Below are 20,120 nucleotides of genomic sequence, written 5' to 3'. Positions count from 1 at the left end.
TGTATGTGTCCTTTCTTTGTGTTCTCTGGCAAGACTACAAAGAGGTGAAAGAGGTGCCTAGTTTTCCACAACTCATCACTGATCTTTACTCCCAAACTTACAGTTGCATTTTAAAACGACATTATGCAAAAAATGACCTTACAAATGATGAAGCTTTAACGCATGCGCGATCACTGGCTTCTGATGTATACCGTGCTTACAATGCTAGAAAATTGTCTGAGAGTCATTTGATTCTCAAATATTCGGAAATATCTGATCCCAAATCAATAGAGATCGGTTTCCTTGTGAGAGATAATGTGGCTAGCAACAGCGCGACAGATATTTACTATTTTTTCCATCGAACGTGGCAAGAATACTTTTTAGCAAAACATATAAGTGAAAACATAGGGGAAGACACCAATGTTGACACGTTTTTCAAGCAGCTTCTGGAGTCTCCGGAAAGTAACTCCCAAATCTTACGATTTGTCTGTGGTATACTGAAAGACAAAGCCGGGATAGCGTTTAAATCATACGTTGATATACTGACCGCAGTACCATGTCTGGCAGCCTTAAAAGATCACGAGACTATGCAAAAAATGTCATTTTTTGTTGCATTTTGTTTTGAATGTCTCCGAGAATGTGAACACAGCAGCGAGTTAGTTTCAATATTCTCTGAAGTAATGCCCAAATGCCTTGGTTTGGAAATTCTGGAAACATGTCCTTTGTTTTGGCAGGATTATTCTTTCCTTTTTGAAAGAGCCGCAAATATTGATGAACATCCATTTGTCATCAGTTGTAAGGTAAATATCCTTCACGAAATCGCGAATCTCATAAATTACCAGAGTGAGAAAGACGACCGAATTCCCGAAAAGTGTATCACAAGTCTGGTGTTCTTGTTGAAAGGCCGAGGAAAGTTCGACCCTAAAATCGAAGGAGAAACCCCCTTGTCAAAGTTACTGGTACAGCTTAATAGAAACTGTACTTTAGCGACCCTCGCAATTTGTAGCATCGAACCAGATATCGACGACGCTATCAAACTGATAGATACAGCGAATACGTGTATTCCTAAGCTCGAAGCGTTAGATGATGTTTTCATAGGATGTTTACCCCGGTACAGAATACCTCCGGCGAATAGATTATACAATTTCAAATCGGGCGGTCAGAAAGAGAGATTTGGAACGGTCTTGCAAACACTAATTGACACCGCAGATCAGCAAAATGTCAGTAAGTTCGGGCTCGCTTTATTGCAACTGCGATCTTCAGTACAGCATGTTCCGTTCGAAGAGTTTCAACGTAAGAAATTCAAGGAAGTTTCGTTTTTCCTTCATGTATTCGGAGACCAAAGTGAACACGTCCGCGGTATCCGCGATTTCGTAAAGGAACCTAACGTTACAACAAGAGCCAGTTTTTACATGTTTAACGATGTTGAACACCCGGATAATGTTCCCTACGAGCTTAGCAGAGCCATAGTAGAAGCAAGTCCCAAATTTGAACATTTCGGCATGGTTACCTGGGTTTTGTCTTTAATGTCCACGAGCAATTTAAGAGTACAGCCGCGTGAGCCAATTTTCGAGGCGGTGGCTCAACAAGAAGCTTTCCCCTCAGTAACCATTGCAGGTGATATCGACGAAATTTGTTCTATCATCACCTCGTCAAAGAAACTGGAATCTCTGATTTTGATTCTTGGCGGCTTCATGGTAGAGCGGTTTGATTTTGATAGTTTGAGGTCAGCACTTGTGAAAAGTGCGAGCATTAGGAATATCACAATAAGAGTAGTCAACAGGGACTTCTACAACCGTTTGATAAATAATGGTCGTCAGGATGAAAGCATTAGGGTAGCCGTTGAAAAATTGCTCTTTCCCCTAAGTAAGTTGATGAATGAAGCTTCCACTGTTAGGTCGATTTGTGTAGATGCAATTTGTCGCGACGAGGGCGGAGAGTTGAAAAAATACGTAAAGTCTGTTACAACTACCCAAGCCAATCCTAACATCACATGGTCATATGATTTCTATTGCTCCTACATGAGCGACGAGAGACACACAGTTCGGTTACAAGTAAAATGAAAGATTTGAAAACTCGAAAAATAAATTCGTGTCTGATAACGGTGCTCCCCATGACACGATAGTGCCCCTTACTATCGCTATAAAAGTTAAAGATTGCTATGTAACATTTGGCATCTACACATGAAATGGTCACTCATTGTTTGTACATAAAAACAGAATGTACTGGTCAAAATTTTCCCATGCATTACCCAGAGAACAACAGATGAAGAAATGTATCATATAGAGTAAACTCCACCATTGTAATGTGTTATTGTATTATATTGTGTAATTAAGCTGACACAGTCTGCAACCTAGGTTCATCGTCACTGTGAAAACTGTTCATTCACAATATAAAGCTAATATACCCAAACACATCTTTAGAAATAAATCGTCATAGACAAAGTGTGATAGAGGTACTTGACTGTGTATTACATATAATAGTTTTTCGTATGTGATCTACAGAGCTTGTGAAAATTTCGGAACCAACAAATTTTGTCATGGTGTAATTTCTATACCATATCTGGACATCTGATTAGAGCTCTATCTCTTGCTAAATGACATGTTTTTAGAGAATTTATACATATAAATTGTATATAATATAAATGACATGTTTTTAGAGGATTTATACATACATTTCCAATGTAAAATCCATAAAGTTACTGTGCGTATTTAGCAACATTGTAGTAAACTAGTTAAGTAGCAGTCTGGTTTCATGGACTTTATAAAATGCAGTTAGATAAACTAATGTTATGGTGAAGATGTTTTGCAAAGTGATGATTATGCCAAACATTCAATGTTAGATTTTATGTGTATGCATATTGTCTGTTGGAAAGCTCTTGCTGATCCACTTACTCACATGTATATTGTGTATGATTAAAGAAATCGTGAAAATATTAAAAAAGGCTTTATAGTTGTCTTTGTTCAGTTACTTAGACAATTACACGAGATATCGTTGAAACTGTGTCACACATTCTTTACCTGATGTTACAATGTGGGTAGTTAAGGACAATATGCCGGACATGTTGACTGGTTACAATTGAAAACAAAATACAATTAATGTAATATGTTGTTACAACTGCAGTCATTGAAGTCTGGTATTAACACATGTAAACAGTTTATACTTATATACCAGAATTCAAAGATTTCATGTGGCTACAATAGGTAACCATTAGAGAGTGTTCATTGCTACCACAAAATAAGATGTGGGAATGGCCACTTCAAATGTTAGCTTCCATTTACACATACTCACCCATGTACAAGCAATTCATTTGATCATATATTTTATTTCAGAAAATATAATTTCCACAAGAATTAGCACTTTGCATACTTAAACTCTTTCAGAGTCAGTAACCACTTATGGCAGTGAATTGAAAATATTATCATCGTCATTGTTACACCAGATTTATTATCAAAATGCCATCTTTAGCAGATATCAAGGCCTATTAAGTCAGTACCTATGATCCAAAAATGTAATCTCACCTGCTAGGGAACTAAGGAAGTTGTGCAAACTATCTCTCCTCTTACATATAGCGTCTATCTATAAAATGTAATTTCTTATAATTTATATTTCAAAGTTTGAATTACCTCAGGTACTATAATTTATAGAGTTGGTCAATGATAAATTGTTCATGATAATACTGATCTACAGTTTGTCAATAACACACAAAAAAGTAATGCAGACAAATGCTTAGCTCTCTTTTTCATGACTTTTAAAACATAAGAATATCGTATCTTTATAAAATTTAAGCCATGACCAGGAAACACCAACGGCGCAGTAAAATGATGTCAACATGAGAGGTAAAAACTCATATTTACTGGTGAAACTAAACAGTGGGAGTAGAATATTACAGAAGGCATAGAGTGGAATCAGACCCAACAAATAAAGAGTTTCTGGAAGTGGTAGTATTGGTGATGCACTGGATACTTTATTTTCCCCTTTGGTGTCTTGTTCACCCTCTCGTTTTGTAGTGCTGTATAAAAACAAATGAAAATTGAACTATGTATCACATCTAAAGACCAACAAACATGAAGTCACTTATTGAATTAATATTGTAATCTCTGAACTCCCTCCAACTATGAATCTGCATCTTGTAAACTTTATGAAGGATCCCACTGTTAGAGGATCAAAATGAACTTCAAAAGATTCTTCAAGTAAAGGGTAAATTGTGGTGTCAATCTGTATGTCAGTTAGATTCTCTGTTAGTCTGTCTGTCTGTTACATATTTATAGGTTGGGGTGTCTGTGCGTTCATATGTCAATCTGTCTGTTAGTCTGACTACATATTTGGAAGTCTGGATGGGTGTATATGTGTATCTGTGTGTCAGTCTGTTAGTCATTTGGTAGGTGCATGTGTGTTTTAATCAGTCAGTTTGTTAATTTGTCTATGTGTTCGTAGGTTTGAATGTCTGTGTGTATATGCATGCCAATCTGTTGGTAAGTCTGTGTGCATGTATATGTCAATCTGTCTGTTAGTCTGTGCATGTGTGTGTGTGTGGACACACAAAGTTTTATTGCATCTGTTTCTTCCAACTTGTTGCCTAATGTAGCCTACCTTTGTGTGTGTCAGTCAGTATACCACATACATGTATGCACCATGCGCATATAACATTATATTTACATATCCAATATGTACTTAGCTTGATTAATTTTTCCTACCTGTGCAGTTTACCAAGACAAGAGAAGGACAAAACAGTGTACATCAACATCAGACAAACTTTGGTAGGTGTTTCTAGATAGAGAGACATACAGTATAGAAAATTAAATAACATTTGTGGACATGATTACACGGATATCATTTGTGATGTGTATATTCATTACATACATGTGGGCAAATCTTCACCCGTGTGATGTCAACAGGACAGATAAAAAACCTGACTCACCCCCTTTCTACCGAACTTTTCTCTCAACTGTTCAGAATGACTGTTCCTGCCATTCTAGGATCACCATATTTCACAATAACTATGCATTTTCAAAATTAGGAAATGCACACATTACTTTACATACACCCTTTGGTGCAGTCTGTAAGGTACACCATGATGGGGCGCCCCTCACACATTGGTCACCCTCTCATGCCTCAGTTGGGAGAGAGGAGGCTGGAACGACGCAACATATATCTACAGTCTACCTACCTGCTGGTTTATACAGAAGTGGAAACAGTGAGTAATGGCCAACTGTTGATAACATCAAAAATGTTTGAGCATCTTTTTTATTGTCCACGGCCAGTAAGCTACAAATAAATGAAATCATTCCATTTAGATACATCTAATTTAACACTGCAATAATTTAGACATATATTGTCTGCTATCGAAAAATAAATAAACCCTAATGACTTGTTTCTAAATGTTATAATTTTACCATGACCGAAAAATATGGGGAATATATCAAAATATAAAGTTCCAGTACAATAGAAGCTATATTCTGTGCTCGCTAAAACAGTTACAACACATTTGTATCAAGTACATTTATTACTTACCATAGAGGTATAATTATGAGTAGGATGGCCTTTTCATGTACGTGCCAACCAAACATAAATGAACCATATGCACAAAGTACCAGACATCGAATGAAACTCCTTGGTCCACTGGGATATCTCCATAGACAATACATGGCAGGCTGTGATGGAATACAGGACATTATGACTTATGAAGTTTTCATGGAAGACAAGTTTCAATGTTCAGAGAGTACACCAATTTCCCCCAAACTATGTACTAATTAAAATGTATAATCAAATAGTTAATGAATATTTCACTCTACAAGTGCATTCTTCAACATTCTACTGCTGCATATAACATCTGAATTGTTGTAAAACATTGAGTGATGCTTTCTCTGTGTGTTGAAATCTGTAATGATAACTTTTCACAATGACAATAACTGTGTGTGTATTGTGTGAACCATATAGCATTTCACAACAATTCAGACCATATGTAAGGATATAAAATCAGATATTGCCACATCTTACATCTTACATATACATAACATAATATTAATACTGCATTTCTCTGACACCTCCCATTGCATCATTTGTACAGAAATTGTTAGATAAGATATTTACCAGTATTGATATCAATGTACACAGCATAGTAGCTATAGGTGGTACAGATGGCAGGACTGTATGGCTGAATTCTTGTACCAATCCACCTGTCATTGAGGCTTGATTGACTGAGTCTCTGGACACTAGACATAACATTGATGTTGCAATAAACAAATAACAGGAATTAATTATCAAGTTATTCATATGTCAAAATACTTACTTATAACATTTGCCAGATAAGGTTTACATTTTTGAATTCAACACAAATTAGTTGACTGAACCATAGAATATATTATTATAATATAGATCACTTCTTAGGATTCAATGACATAAACTCACCAGCTGTTGTCAGGACTTTATCTACCATGTTGTAGAAAACCCAGAAATTAGGAGCCCAGTAAGCATGACACAGACCACGTTTGAATGGAAATAATCTGGACAGAACTTGGCCTAATTGTCCCTGAAAACAAAAAGAACACAGCTTGGAATTACATTCCATAGATTAACCTCTTAACATTTCAGAGTTTGATATACACAGGTTTAGATTTGTTGATGTTAGAATTTTCAGTACCAAGGTACATTTTACTGCAATACAGACTATGTTGAAGGATTTAGCAGTTTGTGTAGAAAAAAAAAGACAGGGTTTGTGACAGATTGATTGTAGACTTTCTTTATTCAAATTCACTAAAGTTGGCACACCATTTGATGTAGTCTGAATTGTAGCAAAATAATATTAAAGTTAAACTCTGATTAGCAGAATTTGATACTGATGAGGAGTATACTTCCCAATATTCATTCCAGCAGACCTAATATCTTATCATTGCTCAGTTTGTTGACCAGGTAACATGTCAAGTTAACAAAGGGAATACATCCAAGCAATAAATGAATTTGTGAGAAATCAAGTAATATATTTTGGGATCAAATGATGCCTGTGAAATGATCTAGCTTTAGATGTGTACCCTGACATTGAAATTCACACACGTCATGCAAATATGTACCCATCTAATTATGTTGATGTTGGCGCTAAAATGCTGTAATAACACAATGTAGCAAAACTGTTCTGGAGAATCATTTTAGTATGTCTGTCAACTATGTACATACACATACATAACATAGAATGATAAGTCTATTACAATGTAACGGCAGCAGTAACAGCTCTATCTTTCTATCATGATGTTATTCAGGGATAAATAATACATATAATTATATAAACAGTACTTTACCATTATAATAAATGGTCCAAATGATACAGTACACACAGTTATTACTATCAAACCAAGTATTGTCAACCTCTCAGGCTTTAGACTGGACCACTTAACACTTTTATCTGTGAAAAATAAAAGATACAAACAATGTAGATCAATCAATGGTAATACATCACTTACTGTGGAACCATATTAGCTTTTGAGTTACACATGTACAAAGAACTTTAGTGAAGATTGTGATTTCTTGCAGTCTTCATATATCTTGCTTTTTTCAGTAAACTGGTTTGACTTACCTTGGTTAGACTCAGTGAAACAGTAACATCTGAGTAAGTATATGAAATAAGCTGGTGCTATGTACAGATAGATGTGTTTATAATTCAGCAGAACTGCAAACCAAAATGCTCCTTCTACGTTACGGCCCTGTAACATAATAGCAAAGACAGTACATTATTCAAGGATATACAACATGGTGCATGAGTGCCTAGTTGTATATCCTACTAATACCACAGCTGCTTTTGTGTTCATGACTTGATATTTATTATGCCATGCATGAGCCAGGTTCAACAAAATGAACAGTACAATTTGAACTGGCTGAGAATGCCAACAATTTTAAATATGAAATATCTAAATGAAATAAGAAATATGCACTATTAATTTTTGAAAGGCAGCTGTTCTCAGCTATTGTGACTCTAACTTAAAATAAAGTTTCCAAACTGCACTCCTAGTGGTCAAACTATTCAATCTTTTGTTTTTGTGATAATCAGAATATGGCATACATAGAAGTATCTATGGTCACAAAACATTTTCTATCTGGTCTCCAAGAGGGCACCCTTCATTATTTAGAAATTTCTTTGTTGCCATGGTATCTTACCTGTATTATCCTTGTTATAGACAATAACATAATACCAAACATAAATCCATTGTACTGGAAATGTATATCTGTTGTTTGTTGAGTAAAGGATGTCATTGAAACAACATTCATCACATATCCAAGTGAAAAGTGAAGACACATTTGTATGCAGTAAAATGGGCATGCTGAAAAATATCATCCAATTATTTGGCCTAGGGTGATCATTCTTTGTTTGGTGTGTAAGTTATCTACAGACTGTAGGGTGAAAACATCACTTGTATTTTCTCCCTACGATCTATGGAAGCATTCTTCATGATCATATCACTTGACAGCATCGTCTATCATAGAGTGAACAAGACTGACAGTCTGCAGTTGAAATTTCTCAGCTTATAAAATGATGTTGAGTGCATTTGTTGAAATTTTAGTACTCAGTGCTTGCATTGTTTTCCCACATTAACTGCAAAAACAAATCCCTTTGATGATAATATTGGATTAGAACTACCATGCACAAGCCAAGTTATTGTCTTTGAACAGAAAATATGGATAATATATCCTGGTTGTTCTATGTCACGACTACCCATGTCTACATCACTACTTCTGCAGTGTTTCAAATATGAGTCAATACATTCCAAAGCACTATTATTTTGCTTTTATGCTTGAGGAGGTATAATTATATAATTCCCTAACATTTTTCTGCATGTAGCTGGAAAATACTTATGTCACTATGAGTCAGTAGATGAGTAGTGACAAGACCCCTTAGGTCAGGAGTATTTTCCTTGGCTTTTAGGTTTTTAATCATGCCAAAAATGCAGCATGAAACTTAAAAATGTAAAAATCATTGACTTTTTTCCATGGACGTATTATCTAAGAGCAAGTATCTTATATTATTATTATTATTACCAATAGGTACTAGCAAAGTTTTCACTGGTTGGCATTGTACACAATTACACTTCAACTATAATAGTTGTTGAATTTTCAAAGGATACGATCTACCAGTAAAAGTCCTAGGTTTGCAACCAGACAGACAGTGATAATAAATTTTGGTTGTGCCATCAAATCCTCTTTGTCTTTCCTGACTGGTAAGGTACTACAGAATCTGTGAAGGAGATATAAAAAATACAAATTCTATTACTTGAAATATCAATATTAAGGTATTTGTTTCCTGCATGTATGAGGTTAGTATTGAGCATTTCTATGCAAAGACCTTTTGAAACTTTAAACTTGGTGTACTCATGGAATATACATGTATGATGGGAGAAATGACGTCGATATTATTGGTCAACGCTATACTACATGTGTACATAGACAAGTACACTGATCAGTCAAATGTGATCAAATTCTGGAAAACTGAGACACTAAAAAATCACAAATTTGAGTTTATAGTTCTATGACATTTCCAATTTTGACTGTGCTAATGTGGCAAATGTGGCTCTCTTGTAATACAGAGGGGCAGGAGTGGCAGGTAAAGCAATATAGATTATAGCCCTAACTATGATGCAAGTTACCCACCCATCCAACTCCAAAGACATGTGTTGTTTAATTATTTACTCAGAATAAGCCTCAACAATAGGCAATATCCTTGAGTTATCAATCAATCAATCAATCAATCAGTCAATCAGTCAGTCAGTCAAAATAATTTGTATAGTGCCAAAATCCAATATAACTTAATGTGATATCATTATTAGGTTTACAAAGAGGGAAGTAAACAAGCGCCAAAAGTGATAAGTATACATGATCATCATATACTTATAACAAATCTGTGAAATAACTTATTACCTATAGATGCAAACAAAAAACTAACAACAGATGTAAAATGACCTCCCTACATATATACACTGTTGAGTGAGTTTGCTCCAGAGGAAATGATAACCCAGAGACATGTCTATCAGGCTAATATGCTGTTCACTGACTAGTCAAGGTTTGTTCGCAAACAACAAACATTGTCAGCAGCTAAGTCTGCATTAGAGGCATTATTAAACTTACTGTTTTACTGCATAGATAAACAGGAAATCTGTCACAATAACAGACAATCTTTGGAAGACTACAGTAGCTTTGCTGGCATAGTTCAAGTTTGTCACCACCAACATTTGAGAATCAAAGAACCAGGCAAAGTAGGACATGATACATTCAAACCATGCAAAGAAAGGTGGGTAGTCCAGAGTCCATTCTGATGTTTCCTGTTGATACAAATAAAATATAAAGGTTATTTAGATATCTATTAAGAAGTCCATATTATGGCAGTGTCCTGTGTAAAAATGGTAGCATGGGTGTTAAAGGGAAACGCCATTCCAGGAAATGGAGACATTTTCATAAACTATGGGTTCTGGAGAGTCCTTACTTGATTATACTTGATGTTTCTCTGAAATTGCACGTACATCACCTTTAAGTACTTGTGATTTCAGAGAAACATCAAGTATAAAATTATGAAATGACTCGCCAGAACCCATGAAATGACTTGTCAGAACCCATGTAATTTATGAAAATGGCTGTATTTCCTGGAGTGGGCATTAACACAGTCAAGTAGAGGTGCACAAAGAGGCTTAGAAACTGATGTTTGTCAAATTTCTAGTACCCCAAACAATTATGTCATTGACTCATGGTAACTTTTGCATCATACCTGATACCTTGTGAAATCAGTACCAGTAAGAGACATGACTTGATATGTTTTAAGAGGAGTTTCATATTATTATTATTATTTAAACTTAATTACGGACCCATAGTCCAGAGAAGAACAACAACATACCACAAGACACCATATACATAACATTACAAGACAATATATATTACAGACTATTCCCCTTTAATATGTAACTTGGTGACTGTTTACAGTAGACTTAAAGATTCAAAATAGTGGGAGCATCAACAACAGTGAATCTTTCTGTCTAAGTTTTCACATGTCTCAAATGGATTGAATTTTATGATATTTGAAATTTGGTACTAGTTGAAACTATGTGTATTGTGGCATGTGAATGACAATATTTTTCAGTGTTTTTGTTACGGATGGTAAGTAGGTAAAATCTACCTGGGTTCCCAAATAAAATTACCATAGACTCTATGGGGAAACACTGTCATTTTTTTTTACCCCTTTCCCCCTTTCTGTTACTGGGTTCTCAAACATTTGGTGTCAATTTCACCCTTGTTTGTACTCTTGTTTCACAACCTGAGTGGGAATTATTCAAAAGATTATTGTACTTTTCAATAATTAGTGTAAATCAGTGAAATTTATGCCTTCTGAAAACCTTACCTCATAATACCACTCTGATACTGGTAGGCTGTGAGTTAGTGCCAACCAATTTCTGTGTACTTCAAAATCTGTGGAACGACTGCATGGAAAACAAGATTGATATTGATACGCTAAATATATATGTTATGCTAACTTGTGGTTACGTCACGGGGTGGACTTGAGTGAGCACCTCGGTCTATTACACTTAGGGTCATGACTGGTTTATACCGTTACATGATTGGGGATTCAGTGGCAGGATCCAATCAAGGGTCAACTGACAGTTTTCACTTTTTTTCAAAAGTAACCTATCCCAATAGATGTCAAAAGAACTTGCACAGTTACTCTTCAAATCATATTTCAACTTTCTGCTTCACATTTAAATGCCCGATGCTGTTTGCTACTTTTGGTACACTCAGCAGAAATACAAACTTTCGGATTAGGTTACCACATCTCGTTGCCATATTTGAATATCTGCAACCAACAAAATCGGTCTCCCTATTCGGATATCCCCGACAGAATGTACACACATCATCAGTGCCGCCTTATCAAAAAATATCACACCATGCACAAACTAAGTCAGTGTACTTGTCACCAGACGTGACTGGGATGTTAGCTATGAAACTATAGTTTCAATGGCGTCACACTATTGTCAGCGACATATATAAAACGTACAGATATTACTTAGTTCTGAAACAGTGTGAATGACATTACTTACTAGGATGGAATGAGTAAAAGCTTGATTATCGTGACTAATGCCACGATACCCCAAAATCCGATGGGCGCAGCCATCTTGTAATCTGCTAAACGCCCTTTGACCTTGTTAGCGCCCTCAACATATTTGTTCTATTTTTACTTTTTTTTTTCATAAACGCTACAACTTGCAAGAGCTTAACTATGCTTTTTTTGAGCCATACTTCAATATCTTTTTCGTCTGTTCAGTGAACCGGGGCTGTCTACGTCACGGATCTGTAATTGTGCTTCACTCTTACGTACCGCATCTTTCAAAATATAAAAGTGAAACCCCTGGGGAGTGAAATTGTGATAGCTAAAACTTAAAAAGTGTAACATTGCGATGAAATGAGCGATAACTTTTATACGTGTAAGTTGAATAGAAAAAGTGTAAAGAATCTATCTAATATCGAAAAACAAAGTCGAATTGAAGACACCGCGACAATTTTACATGTGTCATAAGACTCTACAAACCTTCGGCACAGAGGGCGCCTTTCAAATGAGACGATCGGTGTCTCAGGTGTCAGGTGTCAAAAAACTTGTAACACTGGGTGTGAACCTATGCCCCTGTGAGAAGACATGTAAATGACTGTCTTATTATTTCACGAGCCACGGTTATTTAGATCTTCATTTGAATTCGAGTATACTAAACTAAAAATAGTGCAAACATAAATAACAACAGACAATCATTGCTGCTGTTTCTTGTCTCTGAAAGAACTCGAATGTCTTGGTAAATCTTAGTATAAGGGCGTATACATTTTTAGCTTCCAGGAGCCCAGAGGATTTTTTCATCAAAGGGGTGCATTGTTTCGGTGACTCACCCACCCAGTTGAATAATTGAAAGGCATAAATATGTTTGGATGAACTTCTTCAGCGCATTGCGGACGTTGTGCTGATGTATATCGAATCATTCATCATCTACTCGAGAGCTTTACTATTGAACAGCGTTTGAAAGAGGACTGTGATATGTATGTTGGTGTCGACTCAGATGAGGTCAACAGTGTATTTGTTGAGGATTGACACACAAAAGAGACATTTGAGTGCAAAACTTCAAAGTAGTCTGCACTTTGACACAATATGTACTGTCAACTGTGTTCTGAGGAATGACAGACCCTTTTAAGTTCCATGGTCAATCAGAGGTCAATGATGAAATCTACATGTACCATACGCCGTCTACGGCGCTGTACAAGACTTTTTTTTTATTTATTTATAACGTACAGTTGCATCAGTCTTAATTTGACACTCGTCAATATTAAAATGAGCACCCAGTATATGCAAATCAAAAGCAAAATATACATTTTAAGTAGAGATGTTTATAATATGCTAATTCTAACGAATATTTCACATGACGGGCCTGCATAGCGCATGACCATAATGAAAAAATATACAATGTTAAGGCATGTGACATATCAAGTCATTGACTGATCGTATGGTGTGCATGACTTATGGTGGCACACTTTGATACCACAGCTGCCTATCCCATGCGCTATCTGTCCAACGGTATTTGAATACTGTATGAAGGTCTCTTCAATTAGTCATCGATTTAGTATACAGTTGTATGACCAAATAACCCAACACAGTCAAGTAAAGTTGGCAGGTATGGAGGCATATATGTTTGATTTATTTATCAATAATTTGCAATGCGTGTATACACCTGCACAAAACTCGTAATATTTGACTGCTTGGTTTTTTATCTTTATATCAACAGCTGCGATTATCACGCCCGTATTCTCTCTTTGGACACAATTCAAGCAGGATGGATTTTATCGATCCCCACTTCCACGTTTGGGACTTCACGGACGCCGCAAGAACAGGTCAGTCTCAAGAAGTTATCGCTCAAGTTATAGGTGAAACCATCCCTGTGTACACTATAGAAGAGTATCTGGAAGATCTGTGCACGATCAAAAACATGTCATGTAAAGGCTGCGTCTGGATGGAATGTCGCTCTGCTATTCCCTTAGCCGAAGCTTCATGGGCCTCTGGCGAGTGTTTGAAACTGCTAGGAGGCAGCTCGATTGACGAATTCAGAGTGGTTGCAAGGTGTGATCTGTCCGATGAGGATGTTAAAAAGCGTTTGCGGCGTATGAATATAGTTTCAGACCTTGTGGGTATACGCCATGTGTTGAAGCATCACCCAACTGACCAGAAACTAACTGACCCAACAGTCGAACGTGGCGACTACATCGAAGACGAAGACTGGCTACATGGTTATGGGACCTTAGGCGACATTGCTTTGAGCTTTGACCTGGACGTCAACCCTCATCAATTAGAAGAATTTGCAAAGGTGGTACACCGACGCCCTTTGACGAATGTAGTCATTAATCACATGGGTAGCCTAACGACCAGTGATCCATCCACGGTAGAAACCTGGCGAAGTGGCATGCAAGCTCTGGCTAAACAACCCCAGGTTTACGTCAAAATATCCGCACTGGATCGAGTGATACCTAAATGGAATACGGATGACAACGCGCGTCAAGAATTACGTGGTTACGTTAGAGAAGTGATCGAATTGTTCGGTGCTGATAGGTGCATGTTTGCCTCAAACTTCCCCGTTGAAAAATGTGCAGGCTACTGTATGGCTGAACTCTATGACACGTACCGAGAATTTGTGTCTGACCTTGATGAGAAGAGTCAAGAGGACCTTTTCTATGGGACCGCGGCTAGATTTTATAAGTTCGGAGAATTTGGCACGCCATGATCATGAACAGAAGAACAGAAGTAAAATCGACAGAGAGACACTGCCCGAAACATCAAGTGTCACTAACATTGTTACAGACGTTAGCTGAATCAGAAAAAATATTAACTGAATATCACTATGAAAAGCAGGATACTATTAAAGCAATGAAAAAATTGGAGTATTTCTCCATATTTTATTTTTAGTGGCTTCTCTCACTTCCTGATTGACAAAGTGGTTGATCTTGATTGCCAACAAACAGAGCTTCGTTATTCAGGACCGTTTATACCTTGGGTTCCTGCGAAATCCAGTTTTCAAATTACATCAGGGAAAGAAGATCATAACGCGCAGTCGCATGATAGTGTATTTGTACTGTACGCGTTTTGAAAAGAAAATGGCACGGAGTTTCGAAACCCAAAATATTTTTTTACAGACTTATCAACACAAAGATAACCTAGATATCCAAAGAGTGGCGAGAAACTAATAGTTTATGACACTTCAGTACAGTGATATATTTTATTTAATTGCTTACTTATACACATTTAGTCAGCACTTCCCCATTGCTTGTCAAGTATGACCATATATCACGTATGCATTGAGGTGTGTCCTTGTATACAAAACACAAGGCTGTTTTAATTGATTTGGTTCCTAACTCAAACCACATGTCTTCAAGGCTGACTGTCTTGTCTTGGCTCTTATCGATATTATAGTAAAAATCTTCCTTTTGGAATAAATTGTTGCATAAAACCCTCAAATGGTATAGTAGTTTTGACCAGAAGTTTGTATGTCTCAGACACCCAAGTACTAAGCATTCCTGACAAGGGGTGTAATAGAAACCATAGACCCTGGATTGAACGTAGGTCTATCAAATCTATCTGAACATCAAGACTTGTAGTGGAATGATAAACTGCATACGAGACGATATATGTTGCTTGAACCGGAACATAGACTTTACCATGTTTACATGTATTTATCCTAGCCCTGAGTTCGGCCAATTCATGGCACGTCTATCGATACAACCCCTTGGAATCACCTTGTGTGTTTTTTTTACATTTGGAAATATTCTTAGCATTAAAATCTAGAAATTCAAGCTGTTTTTGAAAATGATGTACTAGAAGCTATGCTATGACAAAGCTATGTTATGCAATTATGCAAAGAACGTAGGACACACTGCATTGGGGTCATTATAAAGGGCGACGTGTACTATCTTTGGAAACTGTAATATCCATTTCAGAGTGCAAGATTTCGATGAACTGTTTCATCTCTTTGTTAACTTTATCATACTAAAATGACAGTAATATTTAGATTTATGGTTTAAAAATGGAATTGATGGGCTAAAAGTTCAGAAAAAGAAATAGTAGAACTATCTCATCGCGTTCGTATCTCATCCAAAGATCATCGCAGCAATAAACGAGAACTTGGCCCTCTCTGTACCTGACGGGTATTTGTTTGTACGCACATAACTACAAGTTGAGAAGAACAGGATGGAAAATACAGCATACTATGTTGCCTTCGAATCGTGCTTTAAAGTGTAAGCATGTTAATTATTGTACACATATATCAATAGACAACTTGAGAACACGTGTTCGCCATAGTTTGAACGCTCGAGTGACTGGAATGCAAATCTGAAATGCGAATAATGTCCGAAATGTTGGGATTATTAAAGGGACACAGTGTACGCAACGTCGCGTGAACGACACAATTACTATTGCCTGATTTATTACCAAGTCTGGTTTCATTATTATGAACGACATGTGATGAACAAGGACTGTGAAATAGTTGGGTTTTATGTTACATAATTTGATACCCGAACGATATAAAGCGCCACGTGCCATGAAAACACAGCGTGATTTTAACTTTATTGAAATTTATGATTATTCTAATGTGTGATAATTTAGTTTGTAGTAAACATATTCTTGTAGTATTTGTATTCTATTCTATTAACATGTTTTTTTCCTATCAAATTGAATCTATATCCTTACTTTACCTGAAATACATCTCTTTTCCTTCTTTCGATAACAATTTTACTGCTTTGTATTTACGTATTACATCAATTGATTTGTAAGTGTAATAACTTTGGGTCCTAAGAGAGTTGGTGGCAATAGTTAGAGCATGTTATTACATGTACGAGACAATAGTGTAAGCTGAGGTCATTACATGCCGATGAACCCAGTATACAGTGTAGTAGTACCACGAACCTAGAATAGGGCTATATAACAAGGCCATACTTATGTTATGAGTGTTATCATTTCTACCCTGGGCAATTTAGCGTCAAGTTGCTTGTAATCTAAACGTATACGTATTGTATGCACGCCAAGGCTTAATATTAATGAAGAATTCTAGACAAGTACCAAACTAACTCTAGCCTTGTTGTGCCACAGACAAGTTTCTTACTTGTCTGTGGTTGTGCTAACGTAAAATATGCCCAGGTTTGCAAGAATGGGTACGTAATTAATGTAATCAGAACGTGGAACCTTTTCATGTCCAACGCGTTCTGCTCATGTTCTGCATTAAAAAAATCAGTAGGTATATCTTGTGTCTAATTTATTTTCAATTTTCAATCGAATATGAAGAAGATTATAAAACGGTTGTCCGCATGAAACCTTCCTTTAAGAGATTTCAATAGGGTTCACATAGAGTTTCTTATTTCATTACATCGATCTATCATTCATCAGTATCTCTTACTACAGACGTTTAGCTGCTACAGATATGGGATGGCATTTTACAGTGTTATATGAATTCTATGCTGCACATTGCCTAAATTGCCATTAGCATTACTACATGACTCTGCACCATATAAAGTTTCTTTCTCACAACGTTTCGATTACTTCAAAATCGTTATTTGAAAATACATCGATAAAAGTTCCAATTTTTTGACAGTGGAACATGTACACTGAAATGTAAATGTCATTGATTTCCAGCACCAAGTCTTGAGTGAGATATTACGTTGTATACGAATCCGTTCTTACAATATTTGAAAATGCCCAAGAACTTAAATTTCTTTTTTCATCGACTGGGTTTATTCCGCGACTAAATATTCACTTATAAATACAGTTATGCCTAGCTGCGTAATAAAATCTTTTCCAAATACTGTATTATATACATTTGTTGTGATATCTGACCGTTATTGATGCTGATGGCATATTTCAAATGAACAGCGCCATCCATCGATGAGAATATGTAATTTGAATGTCCCGGTTTAATCTCAACAACGACCTTTACACCAATATTTCGAACTATGACTAGATTAAACACTGCTTTGCTGTGTGACATTTATTCACGTATGATGAATGGTTGGAAGGCTCCCTGCTACGAACTCTCTCCGTTTGATGAATTTGACGCCTTTAGTCATATGACACGAGATGTGATACGTGGTGTGATGCAATGTATTGGAATGTTATTTAATTTTACTGTTATATGATAAGGCACAATATGTCTGTTTCACCAAATCGAATGGCGTGTGGAATTATTTCCAAACCCCTGAACCCCTGAGGCTAAAATGTGAACAAAGATGTATAACAAACACAACAAATTAGTGTGATGGATTGGGCTTACTGATGCAGCTCAGCAAAGCTTGGGCGAAACGTCTTGGCCAGAAACACTTATATATTCTGATCTCCTGATGATGCACTCTTAACTGGGTGAAAGTTAGTCAGATTTATTTGGAATAGAAGCTTGACTTGATTTTTGTCGAGACCATCCAGTGATTCGCTCGCTTGTCACGCATTTTTTAAAAAAAATCTCCTATAGGTAGGCCTATAAGCTTAATTTAAAATAGATAATATGTTTTCATTTCAATATGATATTAAAAGAAAATTGTACTTATGAAATTAATAATGATAGATAGTGACGTTTCAGAAATGTGCATGTCATATGATATATCACGTGCATCACCTCAATATGACACTTGACCTCTAATCAGGAGATCAGTCGCCTAGTGCATACTTAGATTACAATAATGTCGTCGAGGGTTAGTGACATAATCACCAATTACTAGTCGTTATTTCAGTTGAAAATGGATATATCTCAGAGTACTACAGAGTAGATACATGTATGAAGGCGAGTATATTCAAGTCTGTTTAAGGTTGTGTGTTATCAATGTGTGTTATCAAACCCAATATTTAAAAAAGTGTCGATAGATCTAGAACCAGGACAAACTGAAAAATTTCTAAAAATTGTTTTCATTTTAACGAAAACTAAGTCTTAGAAAGACTGATACATCGGCTAGGCAGATACAGAATTGATACACACAACACGCTGTCGACAGAGGGCGATATAGCGACCAAGACGTACATGATGCTCAACTGGGAATGACAGGAGTGTGACAACAAATGTAATCAAGACATTGATTATTCGATATATCAGTCTACATATTCTGCTATAATTAATTATTCATTCTCAGTACACCAAATATCATTACAAATTTCATTTCAGAAACTGATTAAATTATAACCAGTTATAACTAACTTGTTCTGACTCACAGAACGAGATGAAACTAACTCGAGGTATTTACATCACAACATAAAATGGGACAAATTCTCGATAGCACTGTTTTTCTTCCTTCATCTAATTTCGTTGATACACCACGTTCGACATTCCGCTAAAATTTTACCGAACGACTTTATTTAGCTATGATCTATAAACAGTGGCGAGGCTTGACTAAACTTATCATTTTAATTATTCAACCATCTTGAAGCAGGCCTTCTCATCATTACCCACTGATCAAATTTTAAACTCTTGTAAAATAATGTGATGACTTAAATTGTTTTGCTTTCATGCAATGACGTCATCAAAGCTTTATTGTTGCACAATGAATATTCATGACTCCCGAGTGCTCACTACCTTCAGTGTAAAATATCTTCATGAATATTCATAGTGCAACCATGAATATATTATTTCTGCTGACTCCCATGTTGCATTTTGCCACAGCAAAGATATCCTATAAAGGCACAAGATCAACTTGATCTGTCTCTGAAATTGCAAGTAATTGTAGGCGATGTAAAATCATGAAATGACTCTCCAGAACCCATAGTTTATGGAAATTCCTTTATTTCCTGGAGGGGTGATTCCCTTTAAGTCTCAAAGTTAGTTTCAAAGGAAAAAATTAACGACAGCCTTTGAAGTTGTAATCAGAAGCAACAATATAAGAACCAGGTAAGTATTGTAAAGGTATGTTATTGTTGAAAGCAGGAATATCTAGCTACAATAAAAAAGTATCCGCTACATCGGCCTAAGCTATTTAAAACAACATGTAAGAGTAGTAATTGGCGACAAACGACAAACCATACCACGGGAATTAGATGTATAGGTTAGGGACTGGTGCATTTAGTGTATGTGAATGTGGAAATCTTGAAATTTTATAATATATTCGAGCGCATATATACTGCT

At 36.2% G+C, this 20,120-nt stretch overlaps 2 protein-coding genes across 2 annotated transcripts; one reads left to right on the top strand and one right to left on the bottom strand.

Annotated features, from left to right (window-relative positions):
- Positions 1 to 3,344: 3,344 nt before the first annotated feature.
- Positions 3,345 to 12,120, bottom strand: LOC144438450 (dolichyl pyrophosphate Glc1Man9GlcNAc2 alpha-1,3-glucosyltransferase-like). Its single transcript, XM_078127476.1, has 13 exons — positions 12,045 to 12,120; positions 11,351 to 11,429; positions 10,090 to 10,283; positions 9,093 to 9,202; positions 8,128 to 8,195; positions 7,550 to 7,676; positions 7,275 to 7,378; positions 6,391 to 6,511; positions 6,073 to 6,194; positions 5,494 to 5,633; positions 5,150 to 5,247; positions 4,677 to 4,749; positions 3,345 to 3,991 (listed from the first exon to the last, which is right to left on the bottom strand). Exons 1-13 carry the CDS (start codon positions 12,116 to 12,118, stop codon positions 3,709 to 3,711), a joined length of 1,593 nt encoding a protein of 530 aa, XP_077983602.1. The 5' UTR covers positions 12,119 to 12,120; the 3' UTR covers positions 3,345 to 3,708.
- A 1,401-nt stretch (positions 12,121 to 13,521) lies between these two features.
- LOC144438660 (uncharacterized protein y4mH-like) lies at positions 13,522 to 17,787 on the top strand. Its single transcript, XM_078127808.1, has 2 exons — positions 13,522 to 13,655; positions 13,767 to 17,787. Exon 2 carries the CDS (start codon positions 13,815 to 13,817, stop codon positions 14,754 to 14,756), a length of 942 nt encoding a protein of 313 aa, XP_077983934.1. The 5' UTR covers positions 13,522 to 13,655; positions 13,767 to 13,814; the 3' UTR covers positions 14,757 to 17,787.
- The last annotated feature ends 2,333 nt before the right edge of the window (positions 17,788 to 20,120 follow it).

This window comes from Glandiceps talaboti, chromosome 8 (genome assembly GCF_964340395.1).
Source record: "Glandiceps talaboti chromosome 8, keGlaTala1.1, whole genome shotgun sequence".
NCBI classification, from domain to species: domain Eukaryota; kingdom Metazoa; phylum Hemichordata; class Enteropneusta; family Spengelidae; genus Glandiceps; species Glandiceps talaboti.
The sequence above is the reverse complement of the archived record's forward strand: the minus strand, read 5'-3'. Positions and strand labels throughout refer to the sequence as shown.

Coding starts and splice junctions, on each gene's coding strand:
- LOC144438660 (XM_078127808.1), top strand. CDS start 13,815: ATGGATTTTATCGATCCCCACTTCCACGTTTGGGACTTCACGGACGCC.
- LOC144438450 (XM_078127476.1), bottom strand. CDS start 12,118: ATGGCTGCGCCCATCGGATTTTGGGGTATCGTGGCATTAGTCACGATA. Junction 11,430..12,044: donor CTTTTACTCATTCCATCCTA/GTAAGTAATGTC, acceptor TTTTCCATGCAG/TCGTTCCACAGATTTTGAAG. Junction 8,196..9,092: donor AGGACTTTTACTGGTAGATC/GTATCCTTTGAA, acceptor AACAAACAACAG/ATATACATTTCCAGTACAAT.